This window comes from Aquarana catesbeiana, linkage group LG01 (genome assembly GCF_042186555.1).
Source record: "Aquarana catesbeiana isolate 2022-GZ linkage group LG01, ASM4218655v1, whole genome shotgun sequence".
Lineage (NCBI taxonomy): Eukaryota > Metazoa > Chordata > Amphibia > Anura > Ranidae > Aquarana > Aquarana catesbeiana.
Window position 1 is genome coordinate 550,152,431 of NC_133324.1, and position 20,675 is coordinate 550,173,105.

At 45.3% G+C, this 20,675-nt stretch overlaps 1 protein-coding gene across 7 annotated transcripts in view; it reads left to right on the plus strand.

Annotated features, from left to right (window-relative positions):
• GNG7 (G protein subunit gamma 7) overlaps window positions 1–20,675 on the plus strand; it is a 340,259-nt gene that overhangs the window by 306,643 nt on the left and 12,941 nt on the right. For all 7 annotated transcript variants that reach the window (XM_073595744.1, XM_073595759.1, XM_073595726.1 and 4 more), the window contains one exon: window positions 12,384–12,503. In XM_073595744.1, the coding sequence (XP_073451845.1) occupies window positions 12,423–12,503 (81 nt within the window). In that variant the 5' untranslated portion in view covers window positions 12,384–12,422. The remainder of the gene's footprint in view (window positions 1–12,383; window positions 12,504–20,675) is intronic.

The window sequence follows — 20,675 nt, forward strand, 5'->3', positions numbered from 1 at the left end:
AACAATAAATGAGACAACAGGTAGGACAATGGATGAAACAATATGTGGTGAATTGAGATGAGATGATGTGATGAGGCAGGGATATGGTTGGGGTCACAGCAAAATGTTAATTTCAATGCCTTCATTGAGGCCTCCTGGCGATAAAGTGTCCAGTGTGTATATCCAGTAGTTTTCTCTTTCACACAACCTTTTGTAGCGTTCAGCGGTAGGGAGGATGGGTGGAATGGACTCAATAACCCACACGCGTAGCCCTGAAGATGTTTGCCCATGATGTTCTTTTAAATTTCTTGGTACACTATGCTTGTCAATGCCCTTCTCTACAAGGTTACGATGCTCACCAAACCTTTTGCGGAGCGGGCGTATAGTGCGGCCTACGTATAGTAGGCCACAGGGGCATGTGAGGCAATAGACCACATAATCTGAACCACAATTGGAGAAGTCGGGGATGACATATAGTTTACCCTTATGATGGAAGTCTTTTTGCCTATGTGTAACATGGGCGCATGTGAGGCAGAGGGGCTTCCTACATTGATACATGCCTTTGATGTTAAAGAAGGTTAACGGGGCACTGGCGGTGGGGCGTGCTGTTTTAACTTTGCTTGGTGCTATTTGGGCCTTTATATTCTTAGCCCGTCTGTAGGTGACCAGTGGTTTATCACTTATGGTGGGTTTTAGATGCGGATCCTCACGCAGAATGGACCAGTGTTTGGTGAAGATCTTTTCCATTTGCTTAAATCTGTTGTGGTATTGTGTCACAAATCTGACGGGTTGGGTAGTGTCGTCTGTACTGGTTTGTCTTATCGGTATTGTTTCAACGACTACTTACTTCGCATTCCCTGGTCCATAATTTTATACAGGGGGTAACGCGGCTTAATCCACCGGTTAGGTCACCCCTGAATTCTTGGGACTTGAATTTAGTTCTGTCGATGTTACAGAAACAGCCTTTTGAGCCAATTCGACATATTCCCTTGGTCCTTTTGACAAGGAAATTAGTTTTTCTGGTAGCCATATCTTCTGCAAGAAGAGTAAAGAGCCATATTTGATTATTCACAAGGATAAGGTATTATTGCGTACTCATCCTAACTTACTACCGAAGGTAGTGTAAGGTTTTCATCTAAACCAGGATATTGTTCTACCTTTGTTTTTTCCTGAACCTTGTTCTACGGAGGTAAAGTCGCTGAAAGCGACTGCATAGAGTCGGAAAAGGAATGTTTTGTTTGTGCTGCCTGAAGGTCCTGGGAAAGGACAGGCAACAGCAAAATCTACTATTTCTAAGTGGATTCGGCAAGTAATTGTTCAAGCTTATGGTTTGAAGAGGAAGATTCCACCTTTTCAAATCAAAGCGCACTCCACCAGGGCTGTTAGTGCTTCAGGGGCAGTGCATCACCAAGTCTTCATGGCTCAAATCTGCAAGGCCGCAACTTGGTCTTCAGTCCAACTAGATTCTATCAGGTGGATGTAAGAAGGCATGAGGAATATCGCCTTTGGGCGCAGTGTGCTGCAGGCTGCAGTATAGGTCCTCAAGTCTGATGGCGCCCTGTTTTGTTTGTGTCTCCCTCCCCTCAGATAGCATTGCTCTGGGACATCCCACATAGTTATTACTATGGATCTGTGTCCTGTGATGTACGATAAAGAAAATAGGATTTTTATAACAGCTTACCTGTAAAATCCTTTTCTTGGAGTACATCACAGGACAGAGGTCCCTCCCCTCTTTGGATACACGTATATTGCTTTGTTACAAAAACTGAGGTACTCCCAGTAATGGAAGGGGCTATATAGGGAGTGAACTTCCTGTCTTAGGGTGTGCCAGTGTCCATAACCTAAAGGTGGCCTATATAACCCACATGCTCAACATGTAAATCTACAGAGCCAAATTTTGTTTTTGCTTCACATTTAAATCATAGAAACACAGGTGTATGATAATATTCTTTGAAACATTCATAGTGATGTGACTCTACTAGTGTGTAAGAAACGACATTGAAATTATTTTCTTCTTGGGGCACAGACAGCAAAATTTATATACTGATGTAGCAATATGGACTACAATCGTAAAGTACAGTACCCTCCGGCATTTCCATGCATCGCATGTCCCTCTAGTGATCAGTGTAACAGGTGACATCATATTTGTGTGCCAAATAAAAGGGATTGTGATGAGTAGTTCTCCCGACTGATAATTGCTTTGCACGATTATGTGCCTGGACTACATATCCCAGGGATCTTTGCTACCATCAGGAAGATTGCTGGGAGTAGCTATAAAAGAAGCAAAAGCCCACTCAGAGCTCTCTTCCTCCTTGGCCTGACGCAAGACTGACCTCTCCGTGCATGGAGAGAGGGGCCGCGACCTACCACGCGGTGTACCACCTTCCAACCTCTACCAGAGGGGCCTAGCTCTTCCGTTTGTCATTGGACGTCCATCCAGCTCCGCTCCGGTCGCCTGCTATTCGGCGTACCAAGCTTCACATAGGGAGATCGAGATGGCAGATCCGATGCACGAGTTGCTGCATGACATATCGGCCTGGTTGTTGAGAGGGCAATCGCCCAACCTTTACAAATCGTTTATCACGGTTCCACTGGGACACTTTACACAGACATCTTTACCTTAGGAATCCTTCACTGAACTCGCTTTGAACACTGTGCATAGACACCTTTAGTTTCTTCGTTACAAGGAACCTATTGCTTGTTACCACACCTTATTAGATTACAGTTAATAAGCTCCTACATGCCAGTGAAGAACATCAGATCTGCAACAGGGACATTACTGCTATAAGAGCCCTTATACTATCACCTTTAAGTCTGACCTCTCATTAGGGTTATAACAGTTATAGGTGGGCCAAGGACTCCCTCTTAAGAAGTGTGTCAGTATATTCAGATAGCTGTGTCCATCCTTACAGGTGCTAACAGTACTTCATTGACCCAATGTATGTAATATATCGTTCTATGTGATAATATCTTGCTTTGTGTTATTTGGAGGAATTCCTTTGCTGAGTTGGCACTGTCGCCTAAAACTCAGCAGATCTATTACCTCCTTTTTGTGTCAATATCCTTTTCAATATGTTCTAGTAAACATTATCAGAACGTAAACACACAGTTGTCTGATTTATTACTTTAAGGTGGTGCAAGGATGTCAGAACCCAGAGTGTCAGGTGGGTTGAAATGTTCACCAGGTCATGGCAGTGCAGGTAATTCCAAGCAGTCCCTTAGGGGGTCGTGCTACATTTGGGGGCTCGTCTGGGATGCTATCTGCTGCTGGCCCTAGTGGACCAAGACAAGAGCCACAATCTGCATGGGAAGCCGCTTCAATGGCGGCGGTTGCTTAGAGCAGAAGTCATGGAGCTCCAGCAGAGAAAAGCACTGTTTTGGAGATCTCGGGAAATGAGCATTCTGAGAGCGAGATTAGAAGGTGGCTGAGAACCCTGGCACCAGGACACAGCACCTACCTTGTGGAAACAGAAGCCATGGAGGAATTGGATCAAGTCAGGGCACTAATAGAATGTCAGGAAGAGGAGCCTGTTTACTTTCAGAAGGAAGAAAGAACTCAGCAGAAGGTCTTGTACCTGTGGGAGCCGACTCTCAAGGGGCCAGTACCCCGCTCCTCTCTTTCTATACGGATATGAGCTGATTGGTTGATAGCTTCATGAAGAATGGATCTGGAAATCCCAATCAGAGCTATCAATTGCCAACCCCTATGGGAGAAGACGAGTTTGAGACCTGGATGAGTCAGGCTCTGCAGGCCATGGAAGAATGGGGTGTTCCAGAGGCTGTGAAACGACAACTGCTTCTTGAGAGCCTTCGAGGCCCAGTGGCTGATGTGATCCATAATCTGAGGATGGGCAAGAAAACTGCCATGGACTAAATAGATGCCCTGTATGCTGTATTTGGAAGGGTTGAAACTACTGCTGACCTGATATATAAATTCAACCATATTTACCAACAGAAGGGAGAGAGTCTGTCTGAATACATCTCCAGAGTAGACAGAATGTTGCATCAAATTATCCTCAAAAGGGGTATTTACCCCAAAGATGTTGACCAGGCTCTCCTGAACCGCGTTCTGCACGGGGCCCGGCCAAATCATTCTATTATATTAAAGTTATTACTGAAGAGAACTCAAGTGGTACCCACGTATCCTGAATTGATAAGAGAGGTATGAGAGGAGGAGGCTCTGTTAGAAGAGAAAAGTCAAAGATCCAGAGAATTGAACCCTATTGCCAGGAACAAAGAAAGTGGTGGCTCGAGCTGTCCATGCAGAAATGGATTTCTCAGATGAAGATAGTGGAACTAAGTCTGAACCGGTGGGGTTGGCCCCTCCTGACATCCATAAACCCGTAGCAGAACTTGGGCCAACCGAGACCCAAGCGAAGGTCCAGGAACAGAGGACTTGTCAAAGTGACCAAAAACTGTAGCAAGGGAGAAAGAAGAGATGTCATGGGTGCGGAGAGGTTGGACACTTCCGAGCTGAGCCCCAAGTCTGGTATCAGTCCTCAATTACTCACTGAAGTCCTAAGAGCCTTACAAAAATTGCTTTTCCCAAAGCCGTCGGGAAACTTCAAGGGACCTCAGTGAAGGAGCTAGTTGGGAGTCCCAAGGGAAAACTGAGCTCCAAAGACAAGAAAAGAGACAAGTGAAAGGGGGTGCGCAAGTCAGCAGTCACCCCTGACCCTTTGGTACCCAAACAAGCCACAGAATTAAAATTCTCGGGGAAGGGACCCAAACTATAGAGTCGCCTGTGAGAAACCCATATGCCGGATACATACCCATCAAGATAACCTTCGACTCTGCTTTAGCAGGAAAAACAGAGACCTTTGATACACTGGCTGTCGTTTGCCGCCAACCTCCTTGGGCAGGCCGAAACTCCCTATTAATAGGCACCATCCTGGTGAGGAGATTCCTCGCTCCTCTGGCCGTGGAGGGCGCCCCAGTAGGGAAGATTCATCCTCAGCTGAGGCAGGCATTTCAGAGAGTGTTGCAAGAAGAAGGCACCTGCTGAAGGAATGGGAAGATTGTGGCGACTGGATACCCATGAGAAGGTGTTGCAGCATGGAGAGACGGCCTGTCTGAAAGCCACAGTCAAGCTGTCATGGGACCAACCGGGTCCGTATGTGATGATAGAAGCTGACTCAGCGGAAAAAGAGGTCAGAATAGAACTGCTCCCGGAGATTGTCCCCACTCGAGCCTTACTAAGAAGTGGGGGGCGAATTCCTGTCAGCGCGTGGAACGTCACCAGCCTCCAAATCAGCTTAAAGCCTCGGATGGTGATTGGAAAAGTGAGTGCTGCCACCCCAGTAGCGGGGGATGAGATAACTCAGAAGGGAAATGAAAGAAGAACTACTGCCCAACTCTACCCCCTTCATGGGAGGAGAGGATTAAAGCTCAGATAGCTCGCTGGGAGAAACTGTTCTCCAAGAATGTGCACAACATCGAATTTGACTGAGCGAATTTAAGCCATTTCCAAAAAGGACAAGGCGAATCCCCTTGGGTGATCTGGAGGATCTACGTGAGCAATTGGCTGAGTTGAAGAAGTCAGGGGTCATTAAGGAGTCCAGGAGCCCCTTTGCCTACCCAATTGTAGTGGTAAGGAATAAGAATGGGTCCCTTCGGATGTGTATCGATTACTGAACTTTGAATCGTAGGACTATCCCAGATCAATACACGACCCCTCGCATAAAAGAAGCCTTACAATGCTTATCAGGGGCCAAATGGTTGTGTGTTGGATCTAAAGAGTGGCTACTACCAGATGACAGAGAAAAGATGGCTTTCGCCAGCCCCCTGGGGGTTCTTCGAGTTTGATGCCTCAGGGACTAAACGGGGCCCCGCCACTTTCCAGCGGCTGATGTAGAACACCGTGGGTGATATGAACTTGGTGGAAGTGCTAGTTTATCTTGATTACATTGTTGTGTTTGGGCAAACGTTGGAGGAGCATGAAGCTCGGTTGGAGAAAATTCTCCTGCGGTTACATGACTAGGGGTAGAGGCTGTCATTGGAGAAGTGCCAGTTCTATCAGACTTCAGTCCAGTGGTGTCACAAGGGTTGGTGTCACCCGGTGCAGAAAAAAATTGGTGTCACCCCCCCCTCCACCAACTATAGTCCACCTTCAGTACAGACCCCCCTCCACTAACTACAGACCCCCCTCCATTAAGTACAGATCCCTCCTCCTGCAGTACAGACCCCCCCTCCCGCAGTACAGACCCCCCCTCCCGCAGATCAGACCCCCCCCCGCAGTACAGACCCCCCTCCCGCAATACAGACCCCCCTTCCGCAGTACAGACCCCCCTCCCACAATACAGACCCCCCTCACACAGTACAGACCCCCCTCACGCAGTACATACCACCTTTCCTTAGTATAAACCCCCCTCCCACAGTACAGACCCCCCCTCCCACAGTACAGACCCCTCCTCACTCAGTACAGACCCCCCTCCATCAGGATAGACCTTCCCCTCAGAACAGACCTCCCTCCATCAGGATAGACCTTCCCCTCAGAACAGACCCCCCTCCATCAGGATAGACCCCCCTCAGTACAGACCCCCCTCCCTCAGCATATACACCCCCCTTCCATCGGCATAGACCCCCCTCGTTGCAGACCCCCCTCCATCAGCATAGACCCCGCTCTGTATAGACCCCCCTCAGTACAGACCACCCCCTCCATCAGCATAGACCCCCCTCAGTGCAGACCACCCCCCCATCAGCATAGATCCCCCTCAGTGCAGACCCCCCTCCATCAGCATAGACCCCCCTCAGTGCAGACCACCCCTCCATCAGCATAGACCCCCCTCAGTGCAGACCACCCCCCCTCCATCAGCATAGACCCCCCTCAGTGCAGACCCCTCCTCCATCAGCATAGACCCCCTCAGTGTAGACCACCCTTCCTCCATCAGCATAGATCCCCCTCAGTGCAGACCACCCCCCCTCCATCAGCATAGAACCCACTCAGTGCAGACCCCCCTCCATCAGCATAGACCCCCTCAGTACAGACCACGACTCTATCAGCATAGACCCCCCATCATCAGCATAGACCCCCCTCAGTGCAGACCACCCACCCTCCATCAGCATAGACTCTCCTCAATGCAGGACCACCCCTTCATCAGCATAGACCCCCCTCAGTGCAGACCACCCTCTCCACTTGTGCTAGTAGTCCCCCCTCCTCCCATAGCGCCCCCAGAATATGTGCATGTATAAATACAATACACTGTTCAGACCCCAGAACAGCACGGGATAGGCACAGCGGGGTGTCCCTCCTCGGACTCCCTCCTCCTGTGTACATGTAGTGTTTGAGGAGCGGCACTGCAGAGGGCTGGAGGGGTGGAGTACCGATCTGAGCCAAGAGCCAGCCATGGAAACCTATTTTGACAATCGGCACAACACTGGAGAGACGCAGATCAGTGGGGTATGCAGATCGTGCGATGCCGCTGCCCACAGGTATCACCCCTCTGTTGGTGTCACCCGGGTGCAGCCCGCACCCCCGCCCCTCCCTAGCAATGCCACTGCTTCAGTCACATACCTAGGAAATGTGGTGTCCGCCTAAGGGATAGCAACAGACCCTCAAAAGCTGGAGGCTGTCACTTCCTGACCCTGCCCAAAAACCGTCACTGAGTTGAGGACGTTCTTGGACTTCTGCTCTTACTATAGGAGATTTGTGAAGAACTTCTCGCAGATTGCCCGGCCGTTGAACGAGTTACAGAAGCAAACGGAAGGGGAACAGCAGAGAATTCAGAGGGGGAGGTCCCATGAGGCCTCGTGAATCTATCCAGGAACAATGGACAGTGAAGTGTGAAAGATCCTTCGAACGGCTGAAGGAGAGCCTGGTTAAAGCACCGGTATTGGCATACACTGTTCCAACAAAACCATATGAATTACACATGGATGCCAGCAGAGATGGCATGGGGGGGGGGGGGGGTGTTGTACCAAGAGTTGGAAGAGAAACTTCGCCCAGCGGTCTATGTGAATCGCAGTCTCACCCCCCCCCCCCCCCAGAAGAACTATCCTGTGCATAAGTTCGAGTTCTTGGGCCTAAAGGGGGCTGTGGTAGATAGTCACGTAGCTTATCTGTATGGGGCTGCCTTTTGTGGTGAAGACTGACAACCCATTGACTTATTTACTATCCACTGCAAAGTTTAACACCTCTGGACATTGGTGGTTAGCAGCCCGGTCTGAGTTTCAGTTCACCTCTTGAAGGAGTATGTGCTGTGTGTCGAAGTAGAATGCATAGAATATATTAAGATAAAAAAACCTTCTGCCTTTACAACTCCTATAACTTTCTAATTTGGCCGCAGGTATGCCAGCAAGACAGCGATTCTGTGTCATACATTTTTGAGAGTATAGCCCCTACTTCCATGTAGTCTAACAAATGGAATGTTTTATAAAAGATTGACAATTTTCACAGTATGGCCTCAACACACTAGATTAACAACTTTATGACCGCCCGCCGCAATTGTACTGCGGCAGGTTGCCTCTCCTGCGCAAACTGCCATCATTCTCCATCGGCTCGCGCATAGAAGTACTATTTAACCACATAAGGACTGAAAGGATTTGCCCCCTTATTGACCAGGCCATTTTTTGTGATACGGCACTGCGTTACTTTAACTGATAATTACACGGTCATGCGAGCTGTACCCAAATAGAATTGATGTCCTTTTTTTCCACAAATAGAGCTTTATTTTGGTGGTATTTGATCCCCTCTGCAGTTTTTATTTTTTGCGCTATGCACAAAAAAACACCGACAATTTTGAAAAAAAAATTTTTTATTACTTTCTGCTATAAAACAATAAAAAATTTTAAATATCAAATTTCTTCATCAGTTAAGGCCAATATGTATTCTGCTACATATTTTTGATAAAAAAAATCCCAATAAGCGTATTTTCAGCGATTTTTAGTGGGACTGTGACATTGCGGTGGACAGATCAGGCACTTTTGACACTTTTTTTTTGGACCAGTGACATTATTACACTGATCAGTGCTAAAAATATGCACTGATCACTCTATAAATGATACTGGTAAGGAAGGGGTTAACATCAGGGACGATCAAGGGGTTCATTTTGTTCCCTGGGTGTGTTTACTAACTATATGGGGGACGGTCTGACTGGGACAACATAGATATCCATCTTCCTGCATAGCAGGAAGACCAGATCCTGTGTCATCCCCTGTCAGAACAGAGATCTGCCTTGTTTACTTTGGCAGATCCCTGTTATGTCTCTGCGGGGAACGATCGCGGGCGGTGGACATCGTGTCTGCTGGGCCCGCTGATTGGCTCCCCCACTGGCCAATTGGCAAGCGCACGCGCCCATACATGCTAGTGCGATTCACGCAACCAATTTGCCACAGTATAACTGCGGTAGGTGGTCGGCAAGTGGTTAAGCGTTCGAAATATTGAAGAATGTCTCTACAATAGTGAAATTTACATTATGCCTTTTTTATGATCCGCTGTATATGTGGTTTAAGTTGTCATATTCTTATTATTACTATATAGGTGTGCTACGTCACAGCCTTTTGATTAGCATCCTTTGCTTGTATTGTAATATATTGCTTAACCTTCAATAAAAATGTATTGAAACTGAAGTGGGGGCTACATATTCTGTAGCCACAGCTTTTGAGTTAATCCCAAGCCAAATGAAAGGACGCCTGTCAGTGAAAAGAGGAAGAGCTGTCCTGTATCTGTGAGCGCTGGCATAAGGTAGCTGACTTATTATGAAGTTGAGAGTCTTCATTAAAGAAATGTGTGAATATTCACTTAAATTATCCAGTCATATGACAAATAGAATATTGATCACTTTGCAAACCCAATATTCATGTGCAGATATTTTTTCACATGAATGCATAATTGAAGGGAATATTCACATTTTTTTATGTTTGCACATTTAAGATTCTCAGCTTCTTTAGTAAAACCACTTTACTGTGTACTTTTAGAATAGAATTTTGTTCTAAAAGAAGATGCCATTCCAAGCCTAGGGAAAACCACCAATATGGCACAGTTGAACAAATGATTTATTGTTGTGCCTCTGTCTCAACATTTTTATGGTTATTCATGATATGTGTAATTTTAACATATTTATAATTTAATTTATGCTTGGTTTAGTTTTACTTTGCCCTTCTATGGCCACAAGTCAGTGTCTAGATGCTCAGGCCAAATTTAGCTATGTTGACCATCTTTACAATAACTCTGATAAATGCTCTGTTTTCATGCTTTTATTATAGCCTGACAAATGCACAAACTTGGAGGAAAAAAAAAAAAAAAATATATATATATATATATATATATATATATATATATATATATATATATATATATATATATATATGTATATATATATATATATATGTATATATATATGTATATATACATATATATATATATATATATATATATATATATATATATATATGTGTATATATATATATATATATATATATATATATATATATATATATATATATATATATATATATATATTCTACAATATACACACACTTTTGAAATTAAATTGATTGTAAAGGATCATTTTTTTTTTTTTAACAAACATGTTATACTTGCCTCCTCTGTGCAGTTGGTTTTGCACAGAGCAGCCTGGATCCTCCTTTTCTCAGGTCCCTCTTTGCTGCTTCTAGCTTCTCCTTCCTTTGAGTGCCCCTCAGCCAGCAGCTTGCTACAGGGGGCACCCAAGCTGTGTCAGAGCTCCGTGTATCCATTCAGACACGGAGCCCTGACCTGGCCCCACCCCCTCTCTCCCAATTGGCTGACTGACTTTGACAGCCGCTGGAGCCAATGGCGCCACGGCTCTGTCTCAGCCAATCGGGAGGAGTGTCCTGGATGGCTGAGGGGATCGTGGACATTGCTGGCAAGAGAAGGGGCTCAAGTAGGTAATTAAGGGGGTGTTGGGGAGGCTGCTACAAACAGAAGGTTTTTTTTTATCTTAATGCATAGAATGCATTAAGATAAAAAAACCTTCTGCATTTACAACTCCTTTATTGGCTACATGGTTTGCATGTTTTCCTATGTCTGTGTGGGTTTCCTCCAGGTACTCTCGCTTCCTCTCACACTAGGAAGACATGTTGGTAGATTTGTAATCTCTAACAAGCAGGGCCCCCTGGTTCATCCTGTATTGAAATGTATTGTAACTGTACTGTCTACCCTCATGTTGTAAAGTGCTGAGCTTTACTGTTGGTGCTATATAAATCCTGTATAATAATATTAATATTTGTCTAAATTGGCCCTAGTATATGTATGTATGAATGTAAGTTAGAGACTTTAAATTGTAAGCTCCTTGATGGCAGGGACTGATGCGAATATATATATATATATATATACATACTACATTACCAAAAGTATTGGGTGCCTGCCTTTACATGAACTTTAATGGCATCCCAGTCTTAGTCCGTAGGGTTCAATATTGAGTTGGCCCACCCTTTGCAGCTATAACAGCTTCAACTCTTCTGGGAAGGCTGTCTACAAGGTTTAGGAGTGTGTCTATTAGAATTTTTGAACATTCTTCCAGAAGTAAATTAGTGAGGTCAGGTACCTTTTGGACAGCAGCATTGTCAGTCTAGGGGGAGGGGAGTGTTAGATGGACTAGCAGATTTACCATTCTAAGCACCCCTGCCAAGGTTAAATGGTTTGTCTCATCCCTGTAACAGATAATGCTTTGTTCTTTTGAAAAACACTTGCTGGCAGGATCACCAGCTGAAAATGAAGGAAAAAAGTAAAAAAAAAAAACCCTAACTCTCCTTACCTTATTGCTCTATTACGCTAGAAAAAGCATCATCCTTTCTTGGAAAAAATCTCATGCTTCGACCAACACGGCCTGAAAGCTCTAATAAATAAAGCCCCACCTCTTTATAAGCCTACTTATGCCAGTAGAGGGGTTCAGGCAAAATTTGAAAAAGTGTGAGGAGGATTTGTGAATGATTCATCTACTGCATCTGAGTGAGAACTGTCTTTCTTTGTTATCACCACTGTTACTGCATGTAGCACTTTGTTACAATGTGATCGGGTTCGGTATCAGTTAGTATGAATTGTGAGTTCCATCTGTGAAGGGTTGATTATATATCTGGATAACGTAGTCAGTTACATATGATATTATTTATGGGAAAATACGAATTCTTTATGTGAAACTTGTGGGCTCTTACCCGACATAGATCCTTATTATCCGTTGGGCCATGCTGAACACTTGTGCTGATGTATGACTCATTTATGTTTTGTGTTATTTTTTTTTTTTCTTTTGTGTTGTTACTTGACACGTGTCATGCTTATACGATGTTAAATTTAAAAAAAAAAAGATAACTAATGCAGCTATTACATCTAAGAATTGGTAATCTGCAATATATATTGCTTTTTTGAGTTTAATAACACTTTAATCATGACATAAATCTTGTTAAGTAATATTCTGTTCCTTTTACAGACATTTCTCCAGGTTTTGTAGGAAGATATATGGCAGATAATGTCAACCTCTAACAACATAGCACAAGCTCGGAAGCTGGTGGAACAGCTCCGCATCGAGGCTGGTTTTGAGAGAATTAAGGTACTTAATTTCCCAGCTAACATTTCCCTATTTAGTTCTTCCTTTTGTTCCTTCCATGAGTTTTTTTCTCCACAGCTTACATTGTTTTGTGGCTATCTTTTGGTAAGCCTTCCCTAGCACAATGTCTTATGCCAGTTAGACACGGGTCAAAAACTGTTTATTCGACATGAACCAGCTGACTCTGTGTATAGCTTCCTGTCCGAAAGAAGCCGGTTGTGATGTCAAATGGGCATGCTGGAGAACAAGCAATACAATAGCACAGCAGGAGAGATCCCTGTATCACACATCATTGTGTTGATGCTAGGATCTGTTTTTTTTTTTTTTCGTTTAACACGCTAGTTAACTGAAAAACCTTTTTTTTTTCTACTGTAGAAACAGTTGTGCTGTATTGTAAGGTTTGAAATTAGTTCTTGGTAGTTCTATCACCTAGCACAGACTAGTAGGATCTCGTTTAGTCTGTACAGGGTTGGTAGGATCTGAAAGTGTTGTCCACAATATGGGACATTTTTAAGGCTCCATTCACACCATGGCATTCCGTATTGCAGGCAATATCTACGCGATTTGTAAACGCCGCAAATCGGGGGACACCTTTACGATCTCCCGCTACTTTGGCCCTGGGGCGATTTTGCGCGCAATTGTTGCCTGACGAACCGCGGTAAAATTGCACAAACAAAATCGCGGGATGCCAAACACCCAAAAGAAGTTCTTGTACTTCTTTTGGGCATCAGGCGTCCCGCGATTCTGTTTGAGCGATTTTACTGCGATTTGTCGGCCGACAGTCGTGGCAAAATCGTGCCGCGATTTTGTGCCATTCAAAGTAGCAGGGATCGCAGGGGCATCCCGCAGTTTGCAGTGTTTCTGCCCACAAAACGGAGATGTTTGTTGCATAGTGAAATCAGTTGGGTATACAGACTTTGATACAAGTCAGCTGATGCTTATTCTTCAATATATTGATGTGAAAGACTCCAGCTCTCTGGGATCAAATACAATCATTGACTGCTATCTTGAATATTATTGAGTTGCTAGATGAATGAACTGACTATTACTCTGAGTAGAGGGTGATTTTCTCCCTCCCCTTTTGGGATCATATAGTCAGACTATCTGACTATTTCTCTGTATGTCTTGATTTTACGACATCAGCTATTAGGTTGCTCCTTGATGACACTTGGTACACCATTCTCTAGAAGGCTCTTTTCTATATGATCTCTGTTTATAGTCAAGGAATTGAGGTCCTGAGGAAGCACAGATGTGAAACACATTCACCTCTTGACACAGTAGTAACAGAGATTTATTGCAATAATTATCAACTTGATCTAATTTATCTGTGCCAATGGTTCTTGGTTTTATTTAGAATGTGTTAAACAATTTTTTAACCTTTTTGTAATAAAGACAAATATTTAGAACAAGGATCCTCAAACTACGGCCCTCCAGCTGTTGCAGAACTACACATCCCATGAGGCATTGTAAAACTCTGACATTCACAGACATGACTAGGCATGATGGGAATTGTAGTTCCTGAACACCTGGAGGGCTGCAGTTTGAAGACCCCTGATTTAGAATTATGGTATAAAGTGCGTTCTATCTGTCGTATTCCTAATCATAGGACTCAGCCTTCCGTGGGTTAAACGTTGTGTATGAGGACAAATGAAGACATTGGCAAAGAAAGTTAAAACAGCCCATATAACCTCTCTCGCTCTCAGCTAGGCTTATTTTTTTGCTAGTGTCCTTAGGTGAGGGACAACCCCTCTCTACTGAGAGCAAGTTTCTGGTTTAAAATTTAGATTCTACCTGGAATATTGAGAAGTCTTGTTCTTCACGTGAAGAGTTCTGGGAATGCCCACCTGAAGCAGGTGAAGCAAGAGGGGTCCCCACCTGGAGGGTTCTCCCCAGAGAAGGAGCCACTGCCCTGGTGTGGGTCCAGGGCTGACCCTTCCCCATGTGGAGTCTCCCTATATCTTGTCTCACACCGCAGCCTCCCCTTTGCCCCCCAAGGACGAGGGGGCAGACCAGCACACACTGAAAACAGGGCCATGATTAGGTAATTCAGAGTTCCTTTGAAAACCCTGCTTCTTGAACATTAGATAAGAAGAAACTCCAAAGTGTGAAGACTGAAGTCCACTCGGGCATTCCTGTCAGTGTCCTATGAGTCATTGTCCGATTTGTCAATCACAATAGTGTTGCTTCCTGATAAAGATGGGGAGGAAGATATCGAAGTGGAATGTGAATTCTTTATGTCTGAGGTCCCCTCCTGGAAGGGTGGACAGTTTTCCTTGATCTCTCCTAAGCTGAAAGACAGCTGAAAAGACACCATTAATGTTCTGGTGGATGACGAATGCGCCTGTTTAAAACTAGAGGCATCCCTACCTACTGGACCGAAGGTCACCAGTATGGAATGCTATGCCAAGACCACTGGTACAGGACATCTTTTATGAGGACTGGCCATAGGCAAACAAAGTGTATATCCCTCCCAAAATGTTAGTGCACCTGTGCAGAGTAGGGAGGGGGGGGGGCTTACTGCAAAAATGCACACTTCTTGTGGTGGACTCAGCTATTTCCTGCCTCAACAAATACCTGATGTTTCTTGTTAAGGATGTCCTAATCTTCAAAGATCCAGCGGGAAAAAAGGTTTGAGGTCCTTCTCAAAAAGCCTCCTTTGCTCTGTCAAGCTTTGTCATGAAACTGTTGGTGGTGTCTGTCTGTTTGCCAGACCCTGGAAGTCTGGAACAAACACGGATCAATCCCGATGAATCCCCCAGTTCACCAAAATTTAGTGCTCTCCCAGCAGCATTGTGCCTGGATGGCTTGGTGGACTCCATGCACCAAATCTCTTGCCTTGCCATATGTATGCATAAATTCTCTGGCTGTGAAACTAGTCTGTAGATATGGTTTGTAAGAAATGTCTGGAAAGGAATCAGTTTGATGAAGAATAACTCTTCACAATGTAATTAGACCTGTTTTATTAAGGCGGTCATAGGTAGAAAGATCACTTTTTACCTTTTAAGGAAAAAAAGCCTGTTACCCTCTGCAGTCAGCTGCTTCCAGTTTTTGTAAGGGCTCGCTCACAACGCTGGCCAGGGGGGGCGGTTGAGTCAAGATTTTAGCATCCGCTGACCAACCATCTAAACAAGGAGATGCAGCCACTCAGGGCTGTACACATGCCGTGACTGTGATGCTTGGCAGCTGTGGCAGAACTCAAATGCTAAATTGCATTCAATGGGTAATACTGTTCCCCCCATGCGACCCTTTCAAATAACTAGGGCCACACTGCAACTGCCCTGCTACCACATGCAATGCGGTCAAACACCCTGTGAAAAGCAATCCATCACGGATGACTTTTTAGAGGGGAAGAATTGATAGCTGCACATCTGACTGAGCCATACAAGTTCCTTTCTTCAATCCTAGACCTCTGCTTCAGAAGCCAAGTACTTCTGAATATTCAAGACAGTCAAGTTTGGCACCAAGTCCTTATCACAGTGAAGGGGTGCCGCCACTTTTGCAGTAGGGGAAGACATCTGTTGTCTTTTTCATCCTCCTGGACTGAGGGCATCTCCCAGGGATACAGGCTGAGATGTCATTCCCTGCCTTCTCCCTGCTTGAACTCTGCGCTTTAAAAAATTTCCTTCAGTCCAATTGGTAACCACATCAACAAGAAGGTGGACAGGTTCATGGTCAGTGTCAGGGATCGAAAGGCATTTGCAGTGGATACACTGGATACCCTTCATAATTCATTTCCACTGATGTACACCTTCCCTCTGCAATGATTTCCTCCTTGATCTGCTTTGTAGGATCAAGAATAGAGAGCATTGTGGTGATCTTGGTGGCACCAAATTGGGCCAGATGGATTTTGTACAATCTGTCTCTAGAAGACACTCCATGGGCAGTTCCAAATCATCTTTACCTGCTGTTTTGCTGTACAACTTTTGCGCAAACCAATCAATATATGCTTATTGCCATTTTCTTTTACCAGAAATATGTAGAAGAATATATATTGGCCAAAACTGATGAAGAAATTTGTTTTTTAAAAACAATTTTAGGGATATTTATTATAGCAAAATGTAAAAATATTGTTTCTTTATCGTACATCAGGGGACAAAGAGCAGCATAGTAATTACTATGTGGGTTATAAGCCACCTTCAGGTGATGGACACTGGCACACCCTAAACAGGAAGTTGCCTTCCTATATAACCCCTCCCATACGGGGAGTACCTCAGTTTTTTCGCCAGTGTCTAAGGTGTTGGTCATGATTGAAGATGTGCTCTGAAGAGCTCCCCAGGACCCAGTGCTTTGGTCATGCTCACATTACCATAAGTTTTTCCTTGGGTGCTATACAGGTCCAAGGGAGTGGAACACTGATAAAAAGGGACCCGGTCCTTGAAGGTTTACTAAACGCAGCCCGGCGTGATGGGTAAAGGTTGGATCTGTCTGATATCAGCAGAAATCCTGCGGGGAGGATAAGGTAAGGGAAGAAGCCTAGGAACTGTAAAAAGTCCACCTATGGTTTTTTCTTCCTTGAGTAAAATGTTGTCATGCCTAATGTCTCCACTAGAGGGAGTAAATGCACATACCTTTTATGTTTGCCTCTCAGTTCAGTGTCAGCAGCTAAGCAGCATGTGTGATCTTGGTCAGCAGCAGGGGGGATTCCTGGATCAGGGAATTGATGGGCAGTTACTGCACTTCTCCCCCCTGGGGAACAAGAGGGGCTGGAAGGCACAACAGCAGTTTGTACTCCTCCCTACCCTCTCCCTCCCTCAGGGGGTGCGGCGGCTTCCCCTATGTTCGGTTTTTATTTTTTGCCTATGACACCGGCCTCCCCTCTCCTCTCACTGGGTCCACCGACCGCACGCGGGAACTGCTTTATGTTTTAAAAGGCGGGTTCATGTTGGAGGTGGGCATGGCTGAGTGCCACGCCGTATGCAGGACGTAGCGTCCACGAGGTGAACACTGCGCATGCGAGGGGACGCCGAGCCCAGTTAAACAGACTCTTCTCAGCCTAAGGCTGTAGAGTGCGGCTGTCTGATCCACAGGACACAGGAGCGTGGGGGCATGTAAGGGTCGCATACAGGCATTCCCAATAGAGGAGGAATACATTTTGCTCGGCACCAGACTGAGCTTTACTAGCAGCATTTTATTGCTGGACTATAGCTCAGCAAGTAATGCATTTATTTAGTGCCTTCGCTTTTGTGCTTAGGATTATGCCTCCTAAAAAGGCTGGTGCAAACACCTTAAAAAACGGACCTAAAACATCGCCCTCAGGTGCTGGGGATTCTAGTCCTGCCTCCACATTTTCTTCTTCCCCTGAAGTACCAGAAGTGGTTAACCAGGGTGAGCCATTGGGTCCTGTAGGTGTTACAGCCACTTCTAGCATCTCAGCCCCTGTTTATGTGACTGAAGATACTTTCCTCCACCCTGCTGGGGCTATCAGGGGAGCAATGGATGGGGGAAGATGGGTTACCCTCAGGGGATCACGAGGAAAGACAGTCTAATGATTCCTCTTCTGAGGAATCAACTGTGGAAGAACCATTTTCAGCCTCGCAATCTGGGAAATTACTGATACAGTCCCTTACAGAAATGGTCCGTTCCGGGTTTAAGTTGCCCCCAGCAGAGGTAGCTTCCTCTTTGGGTTCTCTAAAAACCTTCCTCATACAGGTGCTTGCTTGCAAACTAGCTAAAACGCACGACTACTGGCACACACAGTTGCTGGAGCACATAGTGGCTAAAAACGCACAGCTGTGAAATCGTACGGTTGCTGAAATGCACGGTTGCTGAAGATAACTTTTTTTTTCTTACCAATTTACATGTTTGCATAAAGATACATGATTATGGGTGTACAAAATGCATGGTTGGACAGGTTTGTTGTAAAAACAAGAAAGGGAGCATGTTTATTGTTGTTTACATAAAGATGCATGATCGCATGAGGTGACAGGATCACTCCAGGATACATGGTCACATAAAGATGCATGATTATTTCTTTTTCGTACATCAGGGGACACAGAGCCACAATGTTTATTGAATGGGTTACATAGGCACCTTTTGGTGATGGACACTGGCACACCCTAAACAGGAAGTTTAGCTCCCTATATAACCCCTCCCCTTACTGGGCAGGTTCAGTAGCTCAACTTGCAGTGGCGGCAATTGGGGTATGTCAATCATAGAGAGACCACTTGAAACAGGTGCTCAAGGTTTTCCCTGAACGGCAGGCCCAGGAGTTAGCCGAGCTGCCAGCGGCTTTGTGTTTTGCAGTTGACGCAGTCAGAGATTCTATCCTTCAGACCTCTCGCCTTACGTTTGGGTTGGTGCATATGCGTAGAATCTTATTGTTGAAAAATTGGTCAGCTGAAGCGCCATGCAAAAAGCTCCTGGCTGGTTTTCGCAGTGTAAGACTGCTTGGGGATGATTTGGACAATTATATCCAAAAGATTTCAAGTGGGAAAAGTACCCTTTTGCCAGTTTAGAAAAGGAGTAAACGTCCCTCATTTAAACGGGCTTTCTCCAGTGCCGGGGCACCAGCCTCCAGGCAGTCGCGGCGGCCTCCATGGTCAGGTTCAAGAGGTAAAACTCAGAATCAACCCCAAGGACAAAAGAAGTCCTGGGGGAGGAAACCTTCAAGACAGAACGCTAAAGCCTCTTTATGAAGGGGCGCCCCCGCTCGTACGATTAGGGGGAAGACTGCTACAGTTCTCAAAGGTCTGGCAGGAGGATTATCAGGACAGATGGGTGGTCTCCACAATAACTCTAGGTTACAAACTAGAGTTCCGAGAATTCCCGTTTCCTCAGATCAAATGTTCCCAAAGACCCAGAGAAAAAAGAAGTCTCTCCTTCAAGTGTTGGAGTGACTTTTGTCGCAAAAAGTAATCATGGTGGTTCCCATGGAAGAGCAGGGGTTGGGGTTTTATTCAAACATTTTCACGGTGCCAAAACCAAATGGGGATGTCAGACCCATTCTAGATCTCAAAGATCTAAACCGGTACCTAAAAATCTTTTCGCATGGAATCAATCCGATCAGTAGTCTCCATCCTACAAGGAGGAGAACTTCTGGCATCAATCGACATCAAGGATGCATACCTGCATGTACCTATTTTCCCCGCTCATCAGAAATATCTGCATTTCGAAGTGGAAAAACTTCATTTTCAGTTTGTAGCTCTACCTTTCGGTCTAGCTACTGCACTTCGGGTATTTACAAAGGGCCAGATTAAGGGCCCAGGGTATAACAATTATAGCTTACCTAGACGACCTGCTCTTAATAGACTGGTCGGTAGCCCACTTAGACCAAAGCTTGGTCACCACAATCAACTACCTGGAATACCTAGGTTGGGTCCTCAACCTAGAGAAGTCTTCTTTAAAACCAGTAAGAAGACTAGAGTACTTGGGTCTGGTTATAGATACAACCCAGAAGAGGGTGTTTTACCCCAGGCAAAAATCAGCGCCATAAAGTAGCTGGTTCAGGTAGTCAGGGCAAAGAAGGGTCCTTCTATTTGCCTTTGTATGAGGTTGTTGGGAAAGATGGTGGCTTCATTCGAAGCGGTTCTCTATGCTCAATTTCATTCAAGACTGCTGCAAAACAGTATCCTCTCTGCCTGGAACAAGAAAGTCCAGGCGCTAGATTTTACGATGCATTTATCACCAATAGTGCAAGGGAAATCCTTCTTACCAGTTACCTGGAAAGTGGTAACAACAGATGCCAGCCTTTCGGGTTGGGGAGCAGTTCTGGAATAGACGACTGTCCAAGGGAAATGGTCCAGAACCGAGAGGACCTTACCCATCAACATTCTAGAAAGGCCTGGACATTCAGATTGCAGGGTTGTCCTGTGAGGATCCAGTCCGACAATGCCACAGCAGTGGTTTATATCAATCACCAAGGGAGCACCAGAAGTCGTGCAGCCCAGGGAGAGGTAAACCAGATCCTAACCTTTGCAGAAAAGCATGTGCTGTGCATATCGGCAATCCTCATTCCAGGGGTAGAGAACTGGCAGGCGGACTACTTAAGTCGCCAACAGTTGTTCCCAGGGGAATGGTCTCTCCACTCCTACATCTTCCTGGCTATATGCCAAAGATGGGGATCCCGGACGTAGATCTGTTTGCGTCCAGGTTCAACAACAAGATCAAAAACTTTGTGTCAAGAACAAGGGATCCACTTGCATGCAGGACAGATGCGTTGGTGACCTTATGGAATCA